At 35.6% G+C, this 16,051-nt stretch overlaps 2 protein-coding genes across 5 annotated transcripts in view; one reads left to right on the top strand and one right to left on the bottom strand.

Moving 5' to 3' along the window:
• Positions 1-11,001, top strand: part of LOC115234499 — a 148,297-nt gene extending 137,296 nt beyond the window's left edge. For both annotated transcript variants that reach the window (XM_029805631.1, XM_029805632.1), the window contains 2 exons: positions 5,751-5,960; positions 8,015-11,001. In XM_029805631.1, the coding sequence (XP_029661491.1) occupies positions 5,751-5,960; positions 8,015-8,653 (849 nt within the window). In that variant the 3' untranslated portion in view covers positions 8,654-11,001. The remainder of the gene's footprint in view (positions 1-5,750; positions 5,961-8,014) is intronic.
• A 1,295-nt stretch (positions 11,002-12,296) lies between these two features.
• Positions 12,297-16,044, bottom strand: LOC115234469 (zinc transporter 7). Of its 3 annotated transcripts, none has more exons than XM_029805563.1 (2): positions 15,849-16,044; positions 12,297-15,261 (listed from the first exon to the last, which is right to left on the bottom strand). In XM_029805563.1, the coding sequence occupies exon 2, from the start codon at positions 15,216-15,218 to the stop codon at positions 14,139-14,141; it is 1,080 nt and encodes a 359-aa protein (XP_029661423.1). In that variant the 5' UTR covers positions 15,219-15,261; positions 15,849-16,044; the 3' UTR covers positions 12,297-14,138. The 3 variants fall into 3 exon arrangements, with proteins under 3 accessions (XP_029661423.1, XP_029661424.1, XP_029661425.1); XM_029805564.1 differs by having other exon boundaries at positions 15,698-15,858; XM_029805565.1 differs by lacking the exon at positions 15,849-16,044 and adding an exon at positions 15,556-15,691.
• Between the last annotated feature and the right edge of the window lie 7 nt (positions 16,045-16,051).

Here is a 16,051-nt window from a genome sequence, read left to right as displayed (position 1 = left end):
GATCCGCCGGCTGAATTATTTCCTGCCAAAAAAAAACCGCTGTTTCTAGAAAGTGGAGAAAGAGGAAGAAGGATCACGTGCATAAAAAAAAAGCGGTATCGCGCGTTCCATATGCTGCAAATCCCCGTTTGTGAATTACGAGGACATTCACGTGTGTGGTACGCAACGGGCGACATACGTGCCTCTTTTTGCAACCCCCGTCTCCCGGACAGAACGCCGTCGGAAAAAAGGACTAAAGACCGACGACTTTTTTACAGCCTTTACGCAAGAGCGTAACTAGATGAGGTGGCAAAATGCAGCAGATTTAATATTGTACTATAAACAAAATAATAATTCTATTGTTAATAAAATAAAATCCATTTATTTAAAAACTAATGTATTTTTTGCAATAAAATAAAAAAAGAATAATTGTGTCATAATAGAATAAAAATAAATACTACATTTTGTTCACTCTTTGAGATGAAGATACGTGTGCGCATGCAAAGAGGAGAGTAGAGAATATAAATTAACTGAATTCGCTGATATCAATATACAAAACATACAGTTAATTGATTAAGTTAATTAGCTGAATTAATCTGACATATGTGGGATCTATTTGAATGTATACTGAACCCGAGTGTAAATACATTGAATACTGTTGCCTACTCGCTTGATTCGCGTTAGTCAAATGCATTTATATCGAATGTTATCTATTATACAGTCTTTAGTTTAATCTCGACTCTCTTTAGTTAAATTAAATTATTAAAATTAATAATAAATTAAATTAATTTTATATATTTTTGTATATTATATAATATAAAGAAAGTAGAAATATATTATTTATATTATGAGATGATACGCTTTATTAATAATTGTGTATCATTTATAGGGAAAAGAAGATATTGTTGTTGTTGTGTGTGTGATATAGGACAATTGAAAAGCTTGATTTAACTTGAAGAAATTCTCATTTAGTTACGTCACTGCATTTGTCTCATTGTTTATCCGGGGCAATTTTTCGCATTGGCGATTTCGGCTCTTTCTCGCCGCCACATCAGGCACGATGAAGCTTTTCCATCCGGGAAACGGGAAAGCTTCCAGAGGAAAAAACGGTGAAGGATTTTTCGTGTTGTGGTTTAACGAAAAACGCCACGGTTTTACACTCATTCCGTGCTTTTTGCTGGCACTTGCTGCAATTTGTCTTTTTCGTAGAATTTTTTAGCACGTTTGTTTATTATCGCTCTGCTATTGTTTGGACAAAAATAAAAATTATTTAAATAATTAATTTATGCAGGCGATACTTTAAAGAGCAAGTATATTGTCTAGTAATTTAATAAGCAATTTTGTGTGTGTGCTTAAGCCAAAATATCATTATCCTAAGAAACTTATATATGATGTGATATTCTTTTCTTTCCCGATTATATTTTAATTTTAACGAGGCAACAAATTTATTACAACATATACACGTACAGTTTATTTACCCTTTACTTTGATATTTTTAAATTACACATTGAACATCGTTAGTTTAAATCCAAACAAAAATAATAAGACATTCAAATTCGTTAATAATGATATGTAAGAGGAACATAAATATTCATTTAAATTATTTTCTGACTGTGGAAAATAATATTTTTTAATTTTGTACGTTTTATATTTTCGATAAATGAATGCTACTTATATTTCGAGCTGATCGTGAGAGTTGAATCAGGGCTGAAGGTTAATAGCTGAGAATTGAGACCAAATAGCTGAGAGTTTGAAATTTAGAGTTGAGAATTGAAAGTTTGTACACATAAGTTCACAACTTTACTTAAAATTATATTTTAAGATCCCAAGATATGATACCTTCTTAAGGACATGATTCTCGCAGCGCTTTATTACCGAACGCATCTGCATCGAATATACAATATCTAGTGAACGTGAATGAAATTTCTCGCTAATGAATCGCGGATTCGACTTCGTACGCTTATCCGCGAAATAATATCAAAGACGGATTCTCGCTTTCTGCCGCTGTCGTCGACAACTCTCTCACCCGCATTTCGTTTTAAATAGTTTCGAAAAACAAATTCAAGGCACTGTATGTACTGTATGTATCTACTATACGCATCTCATTCGCTTTTCATCTCGACGTTGACAACGACGTGCTGGATTAAGCGCCGCGCGATTTTATTCATTCCGCTCTTCAACCGCGCGCTGATGAAACCGGGCAGGATTTCGCGAGCAAGTTGGAGAACGAAGCGCTCCCCAGGAAGCGATGCTCGTCAACAAGCACTTGTCAGGAAGCAATAAATATCACCGCTTGTAAATATCGCGGTTAGTAACAATAAATCTCGCGTTACTTTAGAATTTTCCACGAGATGAGTCTCAAAGGACAGTAAACGAACGCGCTCTCGTCGCATGTTTGATAATCTTACATAGCCTAGCACATTTGAAGATTTATATGTGCAATATATATCTTATAATCAATTAGTATAAATCAAATTATTTAAACACACTTAAAGATACAACTAAAAAATATAAAATAATTGATTACAAATATTTCTTAAAAATAAAAAAACAACAGATTTTTTTTTTAAGTACTTTGTATATACATTTAAATTAGTTAAAATTATGTTTTTAGAAATTACATAAATAGATAAAAATATCTCTATAGTTGTGTGTGTTATTGTCTGTTCTTGAACTTTTTAAATATAGTTATCTAGCGGGTTCCCACAATCAGTACCAGTTTTTTTTTTTTTTTTTTGGTAGACAAGAGATTAGGAGAAATGTAGATAATCTAACTAGGTCACCGGTACCGAGTGTATATCAGTGACCTTTGCAGCTGAACTGCTGTTATAGACCTTGTCCAGTTTAGAAACTTTATTGAGCAAAGAAAAAACGCAGTGTAATATAGAGTTTAATATTATCAGGGGAACACGCATACATGCACGCGTGAAAATTTAAAGGGCGCATATTGCACGGTCGAAAAACTATAATGGATAGACTACGAAAATACAATATAATACGAGGTATTCCCTAGTTCGAGATAACCCAAGTTTCAACAATATGTTCTAAAATTTTGAAACCAAGATCTCCGACAAATGATGAGGTACGTTAAAATTCCTTATATAACATCATGCTCCGTGTTTATATTTTTTTGTGGTTTAGATATTCTTTACGTTAAAACTAAAATGTTTTATTCATAAAACGATATATTTGATCTTTAAAATAGGATAAATATCTTTTTTCATATTTAATTGGAATTTATATGCATACTGAATTTTTTACTCAGAATGATATGTTTTTTTTTAAATCATTTTTCATCTGGGAAATTTATATATACATGAATAATGTATACATGTATATGTGTTTGGTAGTATCATGGACGATTATAGATATATCACTCTGTCGGCACTCGTTTCCACGCTATGTGCAATAAAATGTAATAATCTGTCAAAGCATTATAAGCACTTTACTCTACTCGCTTACCACTATCGAAATCTTTTTTTATTCGATCGAGATACGTCAGCTCGGTCAAGGCAAATAAATGAACTATCGAACATGTCCTTCCGAGAATGGAATCTATCCTCGACCCTGTTTGTCCACTGGATACTGAATAATCATCACGATGCATGACATTTTTTAAATCAAATCGAGAAAGGGGATGTCGTTATTATTTTACATTTATTGATATTTAAATTACTCCAAGAGGGATGAATTCTGCAGCAAAGGAAAAAAAATCTCAATATTCTATTGATATTCTATTGATATTATTCTGTTTAACGTAATATAAAATAGAATTAATCTCTCTCTCTCTCTCTCTCTCTCTCTTATTTTTAATTATCTCTCTTATTTTTAATTATATTTCATTAAATGATTAAGAAATACACACATGTTTTTATTAATATATTTAAGAATATTTTTCAGTATTTATTATTAAAAAATGTTGAGAAAAACATTTTATCTCGTTATTAATCGCGTTTGATGAAATAATCATGTAATATATATCGCCACAAAAAACTTTGCTGTCAGCGTCTCGCACAACTCTCGCATCAAACTTGGTTTACGCAGCTTGAGATTCGCATAAATCTCGCATAAGGTTCGAAAGTAAAACTAACTTATTAATGAACGCACGTGTTTAATGTTCGGCGCGTAAACTGGGCAAACAACCGGGGTTTCCGCTTACATAGTTTTCCGTAGAGAAGCGAGCTCTTCTCTCTCCTTGCTCGCCAACTCCCATGAGATGCACTCCTCGTACGTGACGACGTTTCTTGCATAATGAAGCTATATCGTTCGTGTCCCGCTTTCGTGGCTCGATATCGAACGAGGTCTCCGCCATGCTTCCGGATCCTTCTCCATTCAGTCCTTCCTCTTGGATACATCGAGAAAGGAGATCTAATTCGATAGTGCATTTAATTTAACTCTTAATAGAAGTTTAAACGCTTTAGAGATAGAGACTTTGTGAGAAAGAGTTTGATGGAAAATTTCTCTCGAGAAATTCGACGAATTCGTCTTCGCGACGGAAAGCGCCTCGATTAATTCGCAGAAGATGACTTTGGTAGATTAATCGCCTCGTTAATCCCATGTTACCGTCCCCGGGCGATGCACAGCGATGCCCGTATAATCCACGTTGCGCAGTTCCTCTCTCGTTGTCTTATTGTCGGAATAACTTAATATCGCCGACGTGTAGTCGGCGAGATCGTCGCGACGACGAAGCGCGAGCTAAGATGCTCTTCGTTCGACTTAACGGCATTCTCGTGGCAGATTAGGTCGAGTGAGACCTAAGTAATCCGGGTGCGGAGCGACGAGGTACGACACACCGGTATAGGATTAACCGAAGCTCCGGCGAACCTGAAGCCGCGCGGATGCAGTTCCTCTCTCGTTGTCTTATTGTCGGAATAACGTAATATCGCCGACGTGTAGTCGGCGAGATCGTCGCGACGACGAAGCGCGAGCTAAGATGCTCTTCGTTCGACTTAACGGCATTCTCGTGACAGATTAGGTCGAGTGAGACCTAAGTAATCCGGGTGACGAGGTACGACACACCGGTATAGGATTAACCGAAGCTCCGGCGAACCTGAAGCCGCGCGGATGCTGCACGCTTACGGATTTTGACGTCGAAATTTTCGCAGGTCCGCGTCATTTACGCGCGATTTAAGGGAAGCATTAACCATTTTGCGCTTTTAACATAATGTAACATCGTCAGATAGTGGTGTGTAAAGTATGTTTAAGCGCACTAGCTGTAAACTAATGCGGGCATCTTAGGCGGTGTAGAACTGACGGCTGCATCAAACCCTGCGTTAGTCATTACACAAGCAGAATAAAAAAATAACTCTGTATTCAAATTAATAAGCTAGTAATTGATCGAAAAAAAACTTATATTTACATCATTTGTGTAAAAAACATTGTATTTTAATAATTAAAACCCAGTGGATTAAGGCTTAGAATCAACTCTTTTAATTTTTGACGTTTGCTCAGAAATCATTAATTTTTAATACTTTCAACATTTTTCTCTTGTAAAAATAAAAACAAAATTCAGCTGTTTTAATATATATCTTTCTAGAAAATCAGCAGCCAGCAACAAGTAAGTCATAACGTACGGAAAAGTAAAGACGTTCGAAAGTGATTATAAAAACATAAATATTTTCAAATTAATTATAAAATTTCATATAAATGAAAGGGAATTATTTATTTTGTTTTTAAACATGTATAATTAATATAAATTATATATGTGCGATTTTATGATTATCTTTATATATGATCGTACCCTTACAGTTTAATTTGTCTGCTTTTAACAGGAATCCGACAGTCTGGCAGTGTTCTCCGAGTTATTGAGATACACGAGCGTGCGTGAACTGAGCCTGTGCAACGCACGCTTGCATTTAGCGGTGCATGAGGGTCCTTTGGCGAGATTAGGACGTCGCGACGATGCCGGCGCCGAGCTTCTTCGAGCCGCACCACCTCCGGCCTGCCCTGCGATCGTTTTCCTCAGACTAGCGGGATTCCAGGTGAGCGAGACTATTGTTTTCTCAAGTATTGCTCCGAAAATCGGAGTATAGATAGTCGAAATATTCAAGAGTACAAGTGTCATTGAAATTTCTTAAAAATTCGAATATGAAGGATAAAAACCGGTGATATTTTTTTATTTTTGTAATTAATATTGATTCAAAACATTAAGAATTAATTTTCTTATCTTCAAGTTTTCATTTCAAATGCTTGTAATATTTATAAATATATTACTATGTGAGAAGATCACGGTTTACATTCTAAAATTAAGAGACTTATGTGACTCCAAACTATCTTATATAATATTATTCGAAATAGAGTATGTAAAATAATTAGAAGGGAAGCTATTAAATGGTCTAACTCGCTTACAAACTCGCTTACGAACTCGCTTACGAATCTAGTCCCAGAATATAACAACTTTGATGGTTAATCACATATGCAATCCCATTATACTAGACTAACATACGAAGCTTGTCCATCCACTGATGCGGTTATATGTCTTCAAGTGCGCTACATGCGAATATCCGTATCGTTACGAGAAGATAACACACATAGTATAACGGTATCAGTAGTAGACGCAAATGTAACTGTCCGTCTCTCTGCCCGAGCTCCCCTGAATGTATATAAGGCTGTATACCTATCGTGTTTCCGAGATCTCGCAGAATCCATTAGATACACTCGCGCCTCGATCCAGGGCAGAACAGTTCGTGATCCGGGTTCCTATCTCACGGAGATGATCCGTTGGAAAAATGAATCTCCGCTACGGTTCATGAAACACGTCACGAAGAAAATCGGTTAGGCCACCGAAATACCGAATATTGTGTTCCCCCGTCTAATATCATCTTCCTTTCCCTGATAATTTTGACCCTAGTCAGGAAATTGTGAACGTGCTGGACCATCCCGTAACATCCCGGATATTGTCTCCTCGTCTAATATCGTTGCCCAAGGATACTGCTCAAGAAACTCCGACCCAAGCATCTTTGTCCAAGAATTCATCTAGGAAATTTTTTTATGAGGCTGAAAAATGCAAGATGTGTCAGTTATATCATAGTGCGCCACCGGTAAACGCATCTTTTATAGGAATAATATACGTATGACACGCAAATAAAATCTAGAAATAATCATTTTTAATGCTAGATATGTTTGAATATGACGTATATAATTTTAGCTACTTATTTTGGTAAAAGATGTATATTTATCTGTACATTTATAAAGAATAGATGAATATTAGAGTACCTATCCTATTTTCACGTTCGAAATGTCAATTCAATGCCCGGACTGTTTGCCAGATCTCTCTCTTGTGTGCTCTCCTTTCTTTATCTATGTAACTCATATATTTTCTATTACACGCTCAATTACAATCGGCTGTACCATGACGGCGATAAATAAAGGACGGCCCGAACCCCCTCGACATTCGTCTTCGTTGTCTCCGCATTACGCGACTCCCGATTCTGCTTTCCTTCCTCTGCACAGGGTGACTTTAAAATAAAACGCCAAACTTTGCAGGCGCGTTCTTCAGTTTTACGAATTTACAGTCCAGTTTTTTCTTAACAAAAATGTCTTCGCTTGTTTTCAATTTTCGACGTTAAGTATCTTTATTAATTAACTCTCTCCTTGAAGAGTTTGATGCAACAATTTAATCTAACCCACTTTTATTAAAAGCTTGAGAAGATTAAACTAATTTAAATTCTCTCTCGTGACTTTAAGATTGATTTTCCCAAGTTTTTAAGCTTCAAAAGCAAAAAAAAAAGATGTATAATTTTGCTAAAAAATGTTTAATTTATAAACTCTTATAAAAATTAAACTTTATTTTAAATATAAATTTTCACTATAAAACAAATATTCTTTGAAGTTTATTGGATTTATTTTCAATCGTTTGTCATTTAAAAACTAAGAAAATTAATTAAAAGTATTTAGAGAACTTATAGAAACGAAAAATTTCTTGCCAGATCTGAGGGACACCCTATACTCTCTTTTTATACGTCTCTCAAGCTGAAAGCGAGGGAAACAAATTGCGCCCGATAAGGTTTACCGAGGAAATTATTTCTGATTGCAGGTGACAGTGAACGATCGTTTGGCGCTGCGTGGACCATTGTTGCTACCGTTCCTGGCGGGTTTCACGTCACTGAGCGAGCTCGACCTGTCGCTGGACAAGTCGACGATCGGCGGCAGCAGCGGCTCGTTGCTCTTCATCGACGACAAGATATTGCAGCAATTTTTCTGCTGCCTGGCGGCGCATTTTCGCAGTCTGCAATCGCTCCGGATTAACTTTTGGCGGATCACTCTGGAGGACAGCGACCGCACGATGCGGCAGATTGCCAAGTATCTCAAGTTGTGCGGCCTGAGCTTTCTCAGGGCAAATGGCCTGATTGTCACCGACAGCGCCAAACGGGTACAAATGGAGCACGTGTTCGTGCAGACGATCCTCACGCATCTGCAAAGCCTCACTTGGTTGTGCCTGGACGGCGTCGAGCTTACCGAGACGCAGGCCACCAGTATCGGCAAGTGCGTGCGTGATCGTTACCCCGGCACCGCTTTGGAAATCAGTGCCAAAGACGTGCACGTGAAATCGGTGAAGGCTCTGGTGACCGCGGCCGAGGAAGGTGGCAGAACGGAAGTAGTTTATACCGGCGGTCCTAGTTGCCGCCTGAAGATCACGAAGATGCAGAAGGGTGGCCGGGGTAAGAAGAAATGAAGAGATCGCGAGTGATAATTTTAGAGGAAGTTACCCTGGAATAATTTGCCACGAGGCAAAAAAGAACGAAGAGTCGATCGAACGAAATGGTTTGATCTCTTCGCGGATGAGATTAGATTGTGGGACTAAAAGAATCCAGAGAGAGAAGGAAAGAGCTAGAGAACAAGAAGAAGGAATAAAGTCGATAGATCGTACTCCGAGGAAGATGTAGAGAATCAAACGAAAAATTAAAGAGGTAAAACAGAGATATAATAGAGATATAACACAGATTTTCTAGAAAAGACAAATATATCGGATATATATCGAGCGAGAATCAACGTCGATTTCAATCGTGTGACGCACGGTGAAGAAGAGATGAAAATGCAAGGGGATATAAAAGAGGAAATGCGGGTTAACTTTATGGATTTTTATCTTACTGTGATTTCGTTTCCTGCGCGTGCGTTTCGGGACGCGTTAATCTATAATATAGACTCTATGGATTGTAGCGATTATTAGCTCTCAAGGATGATTCAGCATAACAACGGAAGGTATTTTCGCTCATCTAACGTTTTCAAGAAACTAATGGTATCAAAAAAGCACAAAGAAATTTGTTATGTAAAGTGAGTTTCTAACAAAATGAATATCATTGACCGTCGATATTGAATCATATGAGTAAAAATGATGCCAAATAGCAAGAGAGCAAAAAGATTTGTTTGAAAATAAATATTTCTTTTAAGCAAAAAACAAAAAATATTAGCTTGTAAGCACCATTATCAGAATCGATATTAATAAATTAATAATAAAAGCATGATTGTTCTAAAAATACTAGCTTGCAAGTAGCGCATTATTATCAGAGTCGATATTAATAATCTCATCTAATATATGTCTTATTTTTCATTTACATGTTTTCGCATATTTTCTACAATCTCTTATACGAATAAAGTCTTTTCAGGCGGAGAAATTATATTATTTTCGATCACATATTTGGAAATATTCGCTTTAATGAATAGGAGCAAAATCACTTTTGCTTCATATTTTATTTATATAATTCATCATAGCTATAATCCATAATAACTATAATAAGTGGATTTTTGTGAATAAATCTCATTATTATTATTAGAATCCTAAAAAAGTTGATTGGGATTCTGTTGGATGAACGAAAGTTCGATGCCGTGTGTGTGAAAGAATCTCCTTTTTAATATTTTTTAAAGAACGAGGGGAAACGGAAATACTTATCGCGAGGCGAGAAGAATATTTAAGCGGGAAAACAAGAGGCTGTTGCAATTACATAAATAACGTTGTTGTTAGATGGAGATGTAAGATACGATTCAGAGTAATATATTATTTAGCGATATAGATCACACGATCGTCACACGATATTATTAAATGTTACGACCGACTGTCATTTGTGATCGGCGAAGAGATGCGGTAGCTTTACCGAACGAGTGGCGTGTTGTTGGGGATTTGAAGAAATTTTATAGAATAAATTTTAAACGCGCGGTAGAATACACGAAACACACATACACGTACGTGCGTATTACGTATATATTATGCGTTTTTCCGCGCGAAAGGCGTAAAAGGAAAGAAAGTCGAACATTCATAATTCTCTAAGATAAGGAGTACACAGATTGGCAGAAGAGGCACCGATGCAAGCTATTGTTGTATAAAATAATTAATTATTGTAATTAAGATGACTGCCAAACGTAATACTTGAAGATCCGCATTCTTCACGTGCTGCATTTAGCGCTAATGATGTTAATATATGTATATCGTTATCTAATAAAAAAAAGATCGCTTCCGATGTCATCGTGAATAGACGTCCGATCATCTTTAGCGCTAGATGTGAACTACGAATGCTTTGGTACCGTTTATCAATGTCGCGCAAACATTTTAGAAAGTCGTTCCTGCGATTGTGCTACGAATCCAATAATAAAACGTATCTTACATGAGCTGGAGAACGAGTTATGCGCGCAACGTGATTTTGATTAATATATGATCGATCGTGATCAATTGCACCAACGATAACTGCCATTCAACTGGAACCACTAATAAAAATACAAGGAAGCAATCGGCGAAACGCGAGGGATCTTTGTTGATTTTTGAGTTCCGCCTTATATAAAGCGCCGATCGAAAATCTGACATCAGTTTTAACAAATACGTATATAATATATACTGTAAAAAAATAAATATATTAAATGTCATAAAAATTTTATTATGGATCGGAATATATATATACTTGAGAAGTTATAAAAATAATACACAAAAATATTTTTAAATCTTAATTTTATTGGAGAATTTGATTATAATAATCTTACTAAAAAAATGTCTCGGTTTTGCTTTAATTTCAGTTTTTCATACGTCTTAACTTCAAAAAAAAAAAAAAATTATTGCATTTTTAAAACATTCTATATTAAATGTCTTTTGTGTTCAATCTTCAATTTAAACTTTTGAAAAAAATATTATATCATATGCGTCTGAAAATAATTCTATAATTAAATTAATTGATTCTAGAGAATCTATTAGCTCCAATACATTTTACTGAAAAAAATTACAGCTGATATATCAAGAACATAAGACTATTGCTTTTTTGATTTATGATTTCGGATTTTGTCTGGCGCTTATACAGGACAGTACTCGTTGAGAGTTTTCTCTCCCTTTTTGTGATGTTTTTCTAGGACGTACAGCATCATCCCGCGTAATCCTTTATTATTCGAAACTAGATACGTAAATGCTCCCGCTCGAGCGTGTGTACGACGAATTTTGTCATTTTTTATAGTTTGCTATGTAAATACATAAGAATTTCTTCGCGATTATACCGCGCGCCGCGAAAGAGATAACACCGCGCGATCTGTTAACATTTGTGAGCCCATTTTACGAAAAAATCAACACTCGGCAAGACTGAAGTTGATGGTCACACATATATATATATATATACATATACACTTCACACATACGCGCGCACACAAGTACATACACAAATATATATTAGTTACGTGGCCAAGCGATTAAAACCGCGGCGACTTGCGAGATAAGCGCCCAATATACTCGCACGTGCCAAGAATCAACTTGAATAATTTTATTATAAATATTTATGTATTTATATGTGTACACACATATCTTCTCGAAATAAATGTAATATGTGTTTGAGAACTTTGTGTCATACGATAATCATGCAATTCACGATTCAAATACTCGACATAAATGCGAAGCAAAGTTGCATAAAGGGAAGTGATACGATATTAAAACTATCAATTATTTTATATTGTCGTGACTATCATTAAGACAAAAAGATTACACTCGATTTATTGTTAGTTAAAAGTACGAACACGATTATTAAAATTTAAAAAAGATGATATGCAAAGGAAGATTTTGGAAAAATTTATATCTTTAATCAACATAATATAATAATATTATATTGATTAAAGCTAGTAATATATTTATTAATATTACACACACATATATATATATATATATATATATAAAAGTTACATGTTTAATTTATTAACATATATATGTATGTTAATAAATTAATCATGTAATTTTTTCATTTTTTATTATGAATTATAAGAAATTCGTGTCCCAGATGTTTGTAAAACGTCGATAATAATCATTAATTGACAAACATCAGATGCAAGCTATGAATTGCTAAGGGTTGAAGAGCCCATTGTAAGTATGTATCTTTATTATATTTACATGTCCCATTTATAATAATCACGCATCCGCGCATTCATAAGTCTATACAATGAAGATATTGGAAAAACGTAACAAAGATCCGCAAAGCATGATGCATTCTCTCATGCGTCGTTATACAAATATTCGCTCTTATCGTATTTGTCTGGAAAAAGAAAATCAATCGTCGCATCTAATATCGCGATATATAAACACGATCGTCTCTGCATGAAGTCAATAGCGACCGTAATAATTTCATATCCTATTATTCATAACATAATAGTTAACAATTTGACCTGTGTCATACTTGGAAGTAATGTCTCGAATAATATCTATGTATATTAACATGATACATGTAGAATACGTGTGTAAATGTCGCGCTACTCCTATCAATCTCTCTACAGTCGTAGAAATGCGATGAAATTGTCATTGTTACTCTAAATGTTTCGAGCCATGTCTATTACCTAATTGTGTGTGTGAAATTAAGAAATTTAGAAAAAAACATTGCGTTTAACGATACCATTTTTCGATTATCCATAGCTTTCTTAAAAACCTAGAAAAATGGCGTCTAAAAAAAAAATTTAATTGTAAATTAAGAACAAAATATTTTCTAGAAGAGAAAGAACACACACATATATTTTCCTTTGAATTCTTTGGATCTTGGCTTACATGCCTTTATAGGTTTCAATCTTTCATCATTAATTTAGTACTCCAATAAATATTTTATTTGCCTACAATATCGGTATTTCTAATAATTATAATTATAACACAGTTATAACTTTAAATTATATATAAATAATGTAAATTTATCTTCAGCAGTTGTATATTATATACAACCAATATTATTTAACAAATATTCCACACATGCTAAGTTATACATTTATTAATTCAATATATCACTTTAACAAAGGAAGATAGTACTTAGCATGGACGGAAAATACAAATTGCAACCTTTTTTTTAGATCAACGTATAAAATAATGAATTTGTTATGTAAAAGTATTCGCAAAAATTTCATTATGTATGTTACTTACTGTACATATTTTCCACTGTTGCTTGCACAGATATGACTAGCTTTCTACAGCTGTCCTCAGATTGCTATGGCCATTTGTGTTATTACAAGCTTACAATAATTTAATTCTATATAAATAATAAATCAGTGGTCCAATTATTTAAAATTCAGCACATTCTTTTGTTCACATTGTCTTAGAGGTCTTATTAAAAATATACTTACAGATGCACCTTAAAGTATCATTCCAAAAATAAAAAATCTAAGCAATGCTATTCTTACATTACGATAGAGCTAAATTAAACCTGGTTCGGAAATGCTTAGTTAGACAAATAGTTACAAGTAAAAGTTCGTACAAACAGAGAAATAAGCCTGCACTCTGGTAATAATGAGGTATTTGTATAAAGTTAAATAGCAATATTTATTCAAAGATTTTGGAATAGAGATGTAACTGACTGATGTTTTTAATACCTAATGTGTCTGGATGAGAAATAGATTTGTTCTTTAATTGTACATATTTGCGTTTTAAAAATGATTAAGCTAGTAATTTGATTTTGTTGGTATTCTTCTATATTTTTTTTCGAATTGTTTTTCGATCAATACTGTATCAGCAGAGTTTTTCTATAAGGCATACACAATTCTCAAACAATCTGTAGTCCAAGACAAAATTGATTGCCGTTGAAATACGTACAATCACCGACTTTTGACGCGGCGAAGACAATTTGTGGCACCGTCGTGTTTCTCGTCTCCTTGCGGCAAAGCCCGCAGATAAATACACTTCTGGTACATTTGTAAGAATATTCCACAACGCGCGTCGTGCTTTTCGTAGATCACATGGGAGCATAGTCTAACTGAACCGTAAGGTGTCTCACGCCCGCCGCTTGGAAAATCTTTTGGGTCGTTATCACGACAGATTTGGGATCCACTTCTCTGGCTACTTCCAATTTCAGGCATCCGACGTACACGTCCGAGCACAGTGTCCAGAAGTGTGGTTCCTGTACGCTGTACACGCCAGGTATCTGCGTCACTTTGTTGTAACACTGCGGTAGAATGTGATCTAGAGCTACCGGCTGTCTCTGCATAAGTATCTCCCACGATTCTTTCATCAACGAAACTACACTTAACACTATCAATACTGCTATGAGCATAGAGCAAATCGGATCGGCAATCATCCAACCGAACATTTGCATCAACACTGCCGATACGATCACGCCCACGGAGCCGAGTGTATCCGCAAGTATGTGCAGGAATACGCCCTTCATGATTTGCGAGTTTGTCCCACTGAATGACATTTCGACTTCGACATGATGATCAGAATTGTGATTCAGGAGAGAATAGTGATTGTCATGGGTGTGACCATGATGTCCTTTCGTACCATGATTATGACTGTGGCTGTGACCATGTCCATGTCCATGGCCGTGCCCATGTTGAAATGCATATATTCCTACTAAATTCACTATAAGTCCCAAGACAGAAACCATAAATAGTCTCTCATGTTTTATTTCCGGCGGTTCGATTGCCCTCTCCACCGCTTCTGACATAATGAACAGGGCTATGAATAAAAGGAGCAACCCGTTTACAAAGCCGCCTAAAACCTCGGCTCTAACATATCCAAACGAGTATCTCTCATTCGCTCTCCACCTTGTAATGACGGATGCCGCTAAACCAAACAATAAACCAGTGCAGTCGAAGAACATGTGAAAACTGTCCGAGATGAGGCCGAGACTGTTGGTCCATATTCCATATAGCAGTTCGACGAAAGCGAAGGACAAGTTGAGAATCAGAAACAGGAATAAATTCCGGGTATTTGGATCGGAAAAGATGAGACGTTTCCAACCCAACAGCTTCTCTTTCACTCTACTGCGGAAGTTGGAACGTGAATCACGTGGACTGTGCGAAAGTGGCAGCATTTTATAATTGCCCCGATGTCAATCTTATAAGCCAAAATCTCTCCTATAAGGAAAAAATTAAACATATGAAAAAATGCAAAGCAACAAAACAACATCAGGATAAGATTCGATAACTTTACATAATAATATAATCGTCAGTATTTTTTCAAGATACACAAGTAACAATTATTTTTAAAATAAAAAACACATGCATATGTTCCCGTAAAATATTCCACTCTTTCTTTATCAAAGTAACACATGCATATGTTACCGTAGAATATTCCACTCTTTCTCTATCAAAGTAACTATTCAGAATTTACAGAATTTTTGAAGATAATTTTTCAACATAAAAATATACCTATTATTGAAATATTCGAGAACTCGGAAATATTTTTATGAAGAAATCAGAGATAAATTATTAACTCTAATATAATTCACTATCACTACTACTGTTTATCAAAACAGGTAATTAATTGAATCGATCGTAAGTCACAACGTACAACATCTCCAGCTGTTGACAATACTATTAATTGGAGAACACACGTACACACACATTGCGCGTATGTCCGGTCGCGTGTACGGCAAATGCGGTGACACGTCTACGAGAATGGTGGGTAAACCATAACCTGCAATTCACCTCTTTAGACTCACCTCTTACAGCGATGAACCATTCGAGCCTACGGTGAATTCGGCGACGTTCGGCGACGTTCGGCGACGTTAATCACCAATCGTTTGACACATGCTGACTGTCAAAGGCGCGGAATAGCGGATCGCGCTCGAGATACACAAGAATGGAGCGCCATGCTTCGTAGCCACTCCTGACCTGACGGCGAGATCGGCAAGAGGGCCGGATG

Source organism: Formica exsecta, unplaced genomic scaffold, assembly GCF_003651465.1.
Source record: "Formica exsecta isolate Colony F162 unplaced genomic scaffold, ASM365146v1 scaffold2, whole genome shotgun sequence".
In the NCBI taxonomy this organism is placed as follows: Eukaryota; Metazoa; Arthropoda; class Insecta; order Hymenoptera; family Formicidae; genus Formica; species Formica exsecta.
This window is presented reverse-complemented; position numbering and strand designations above follow the sequence as displayed.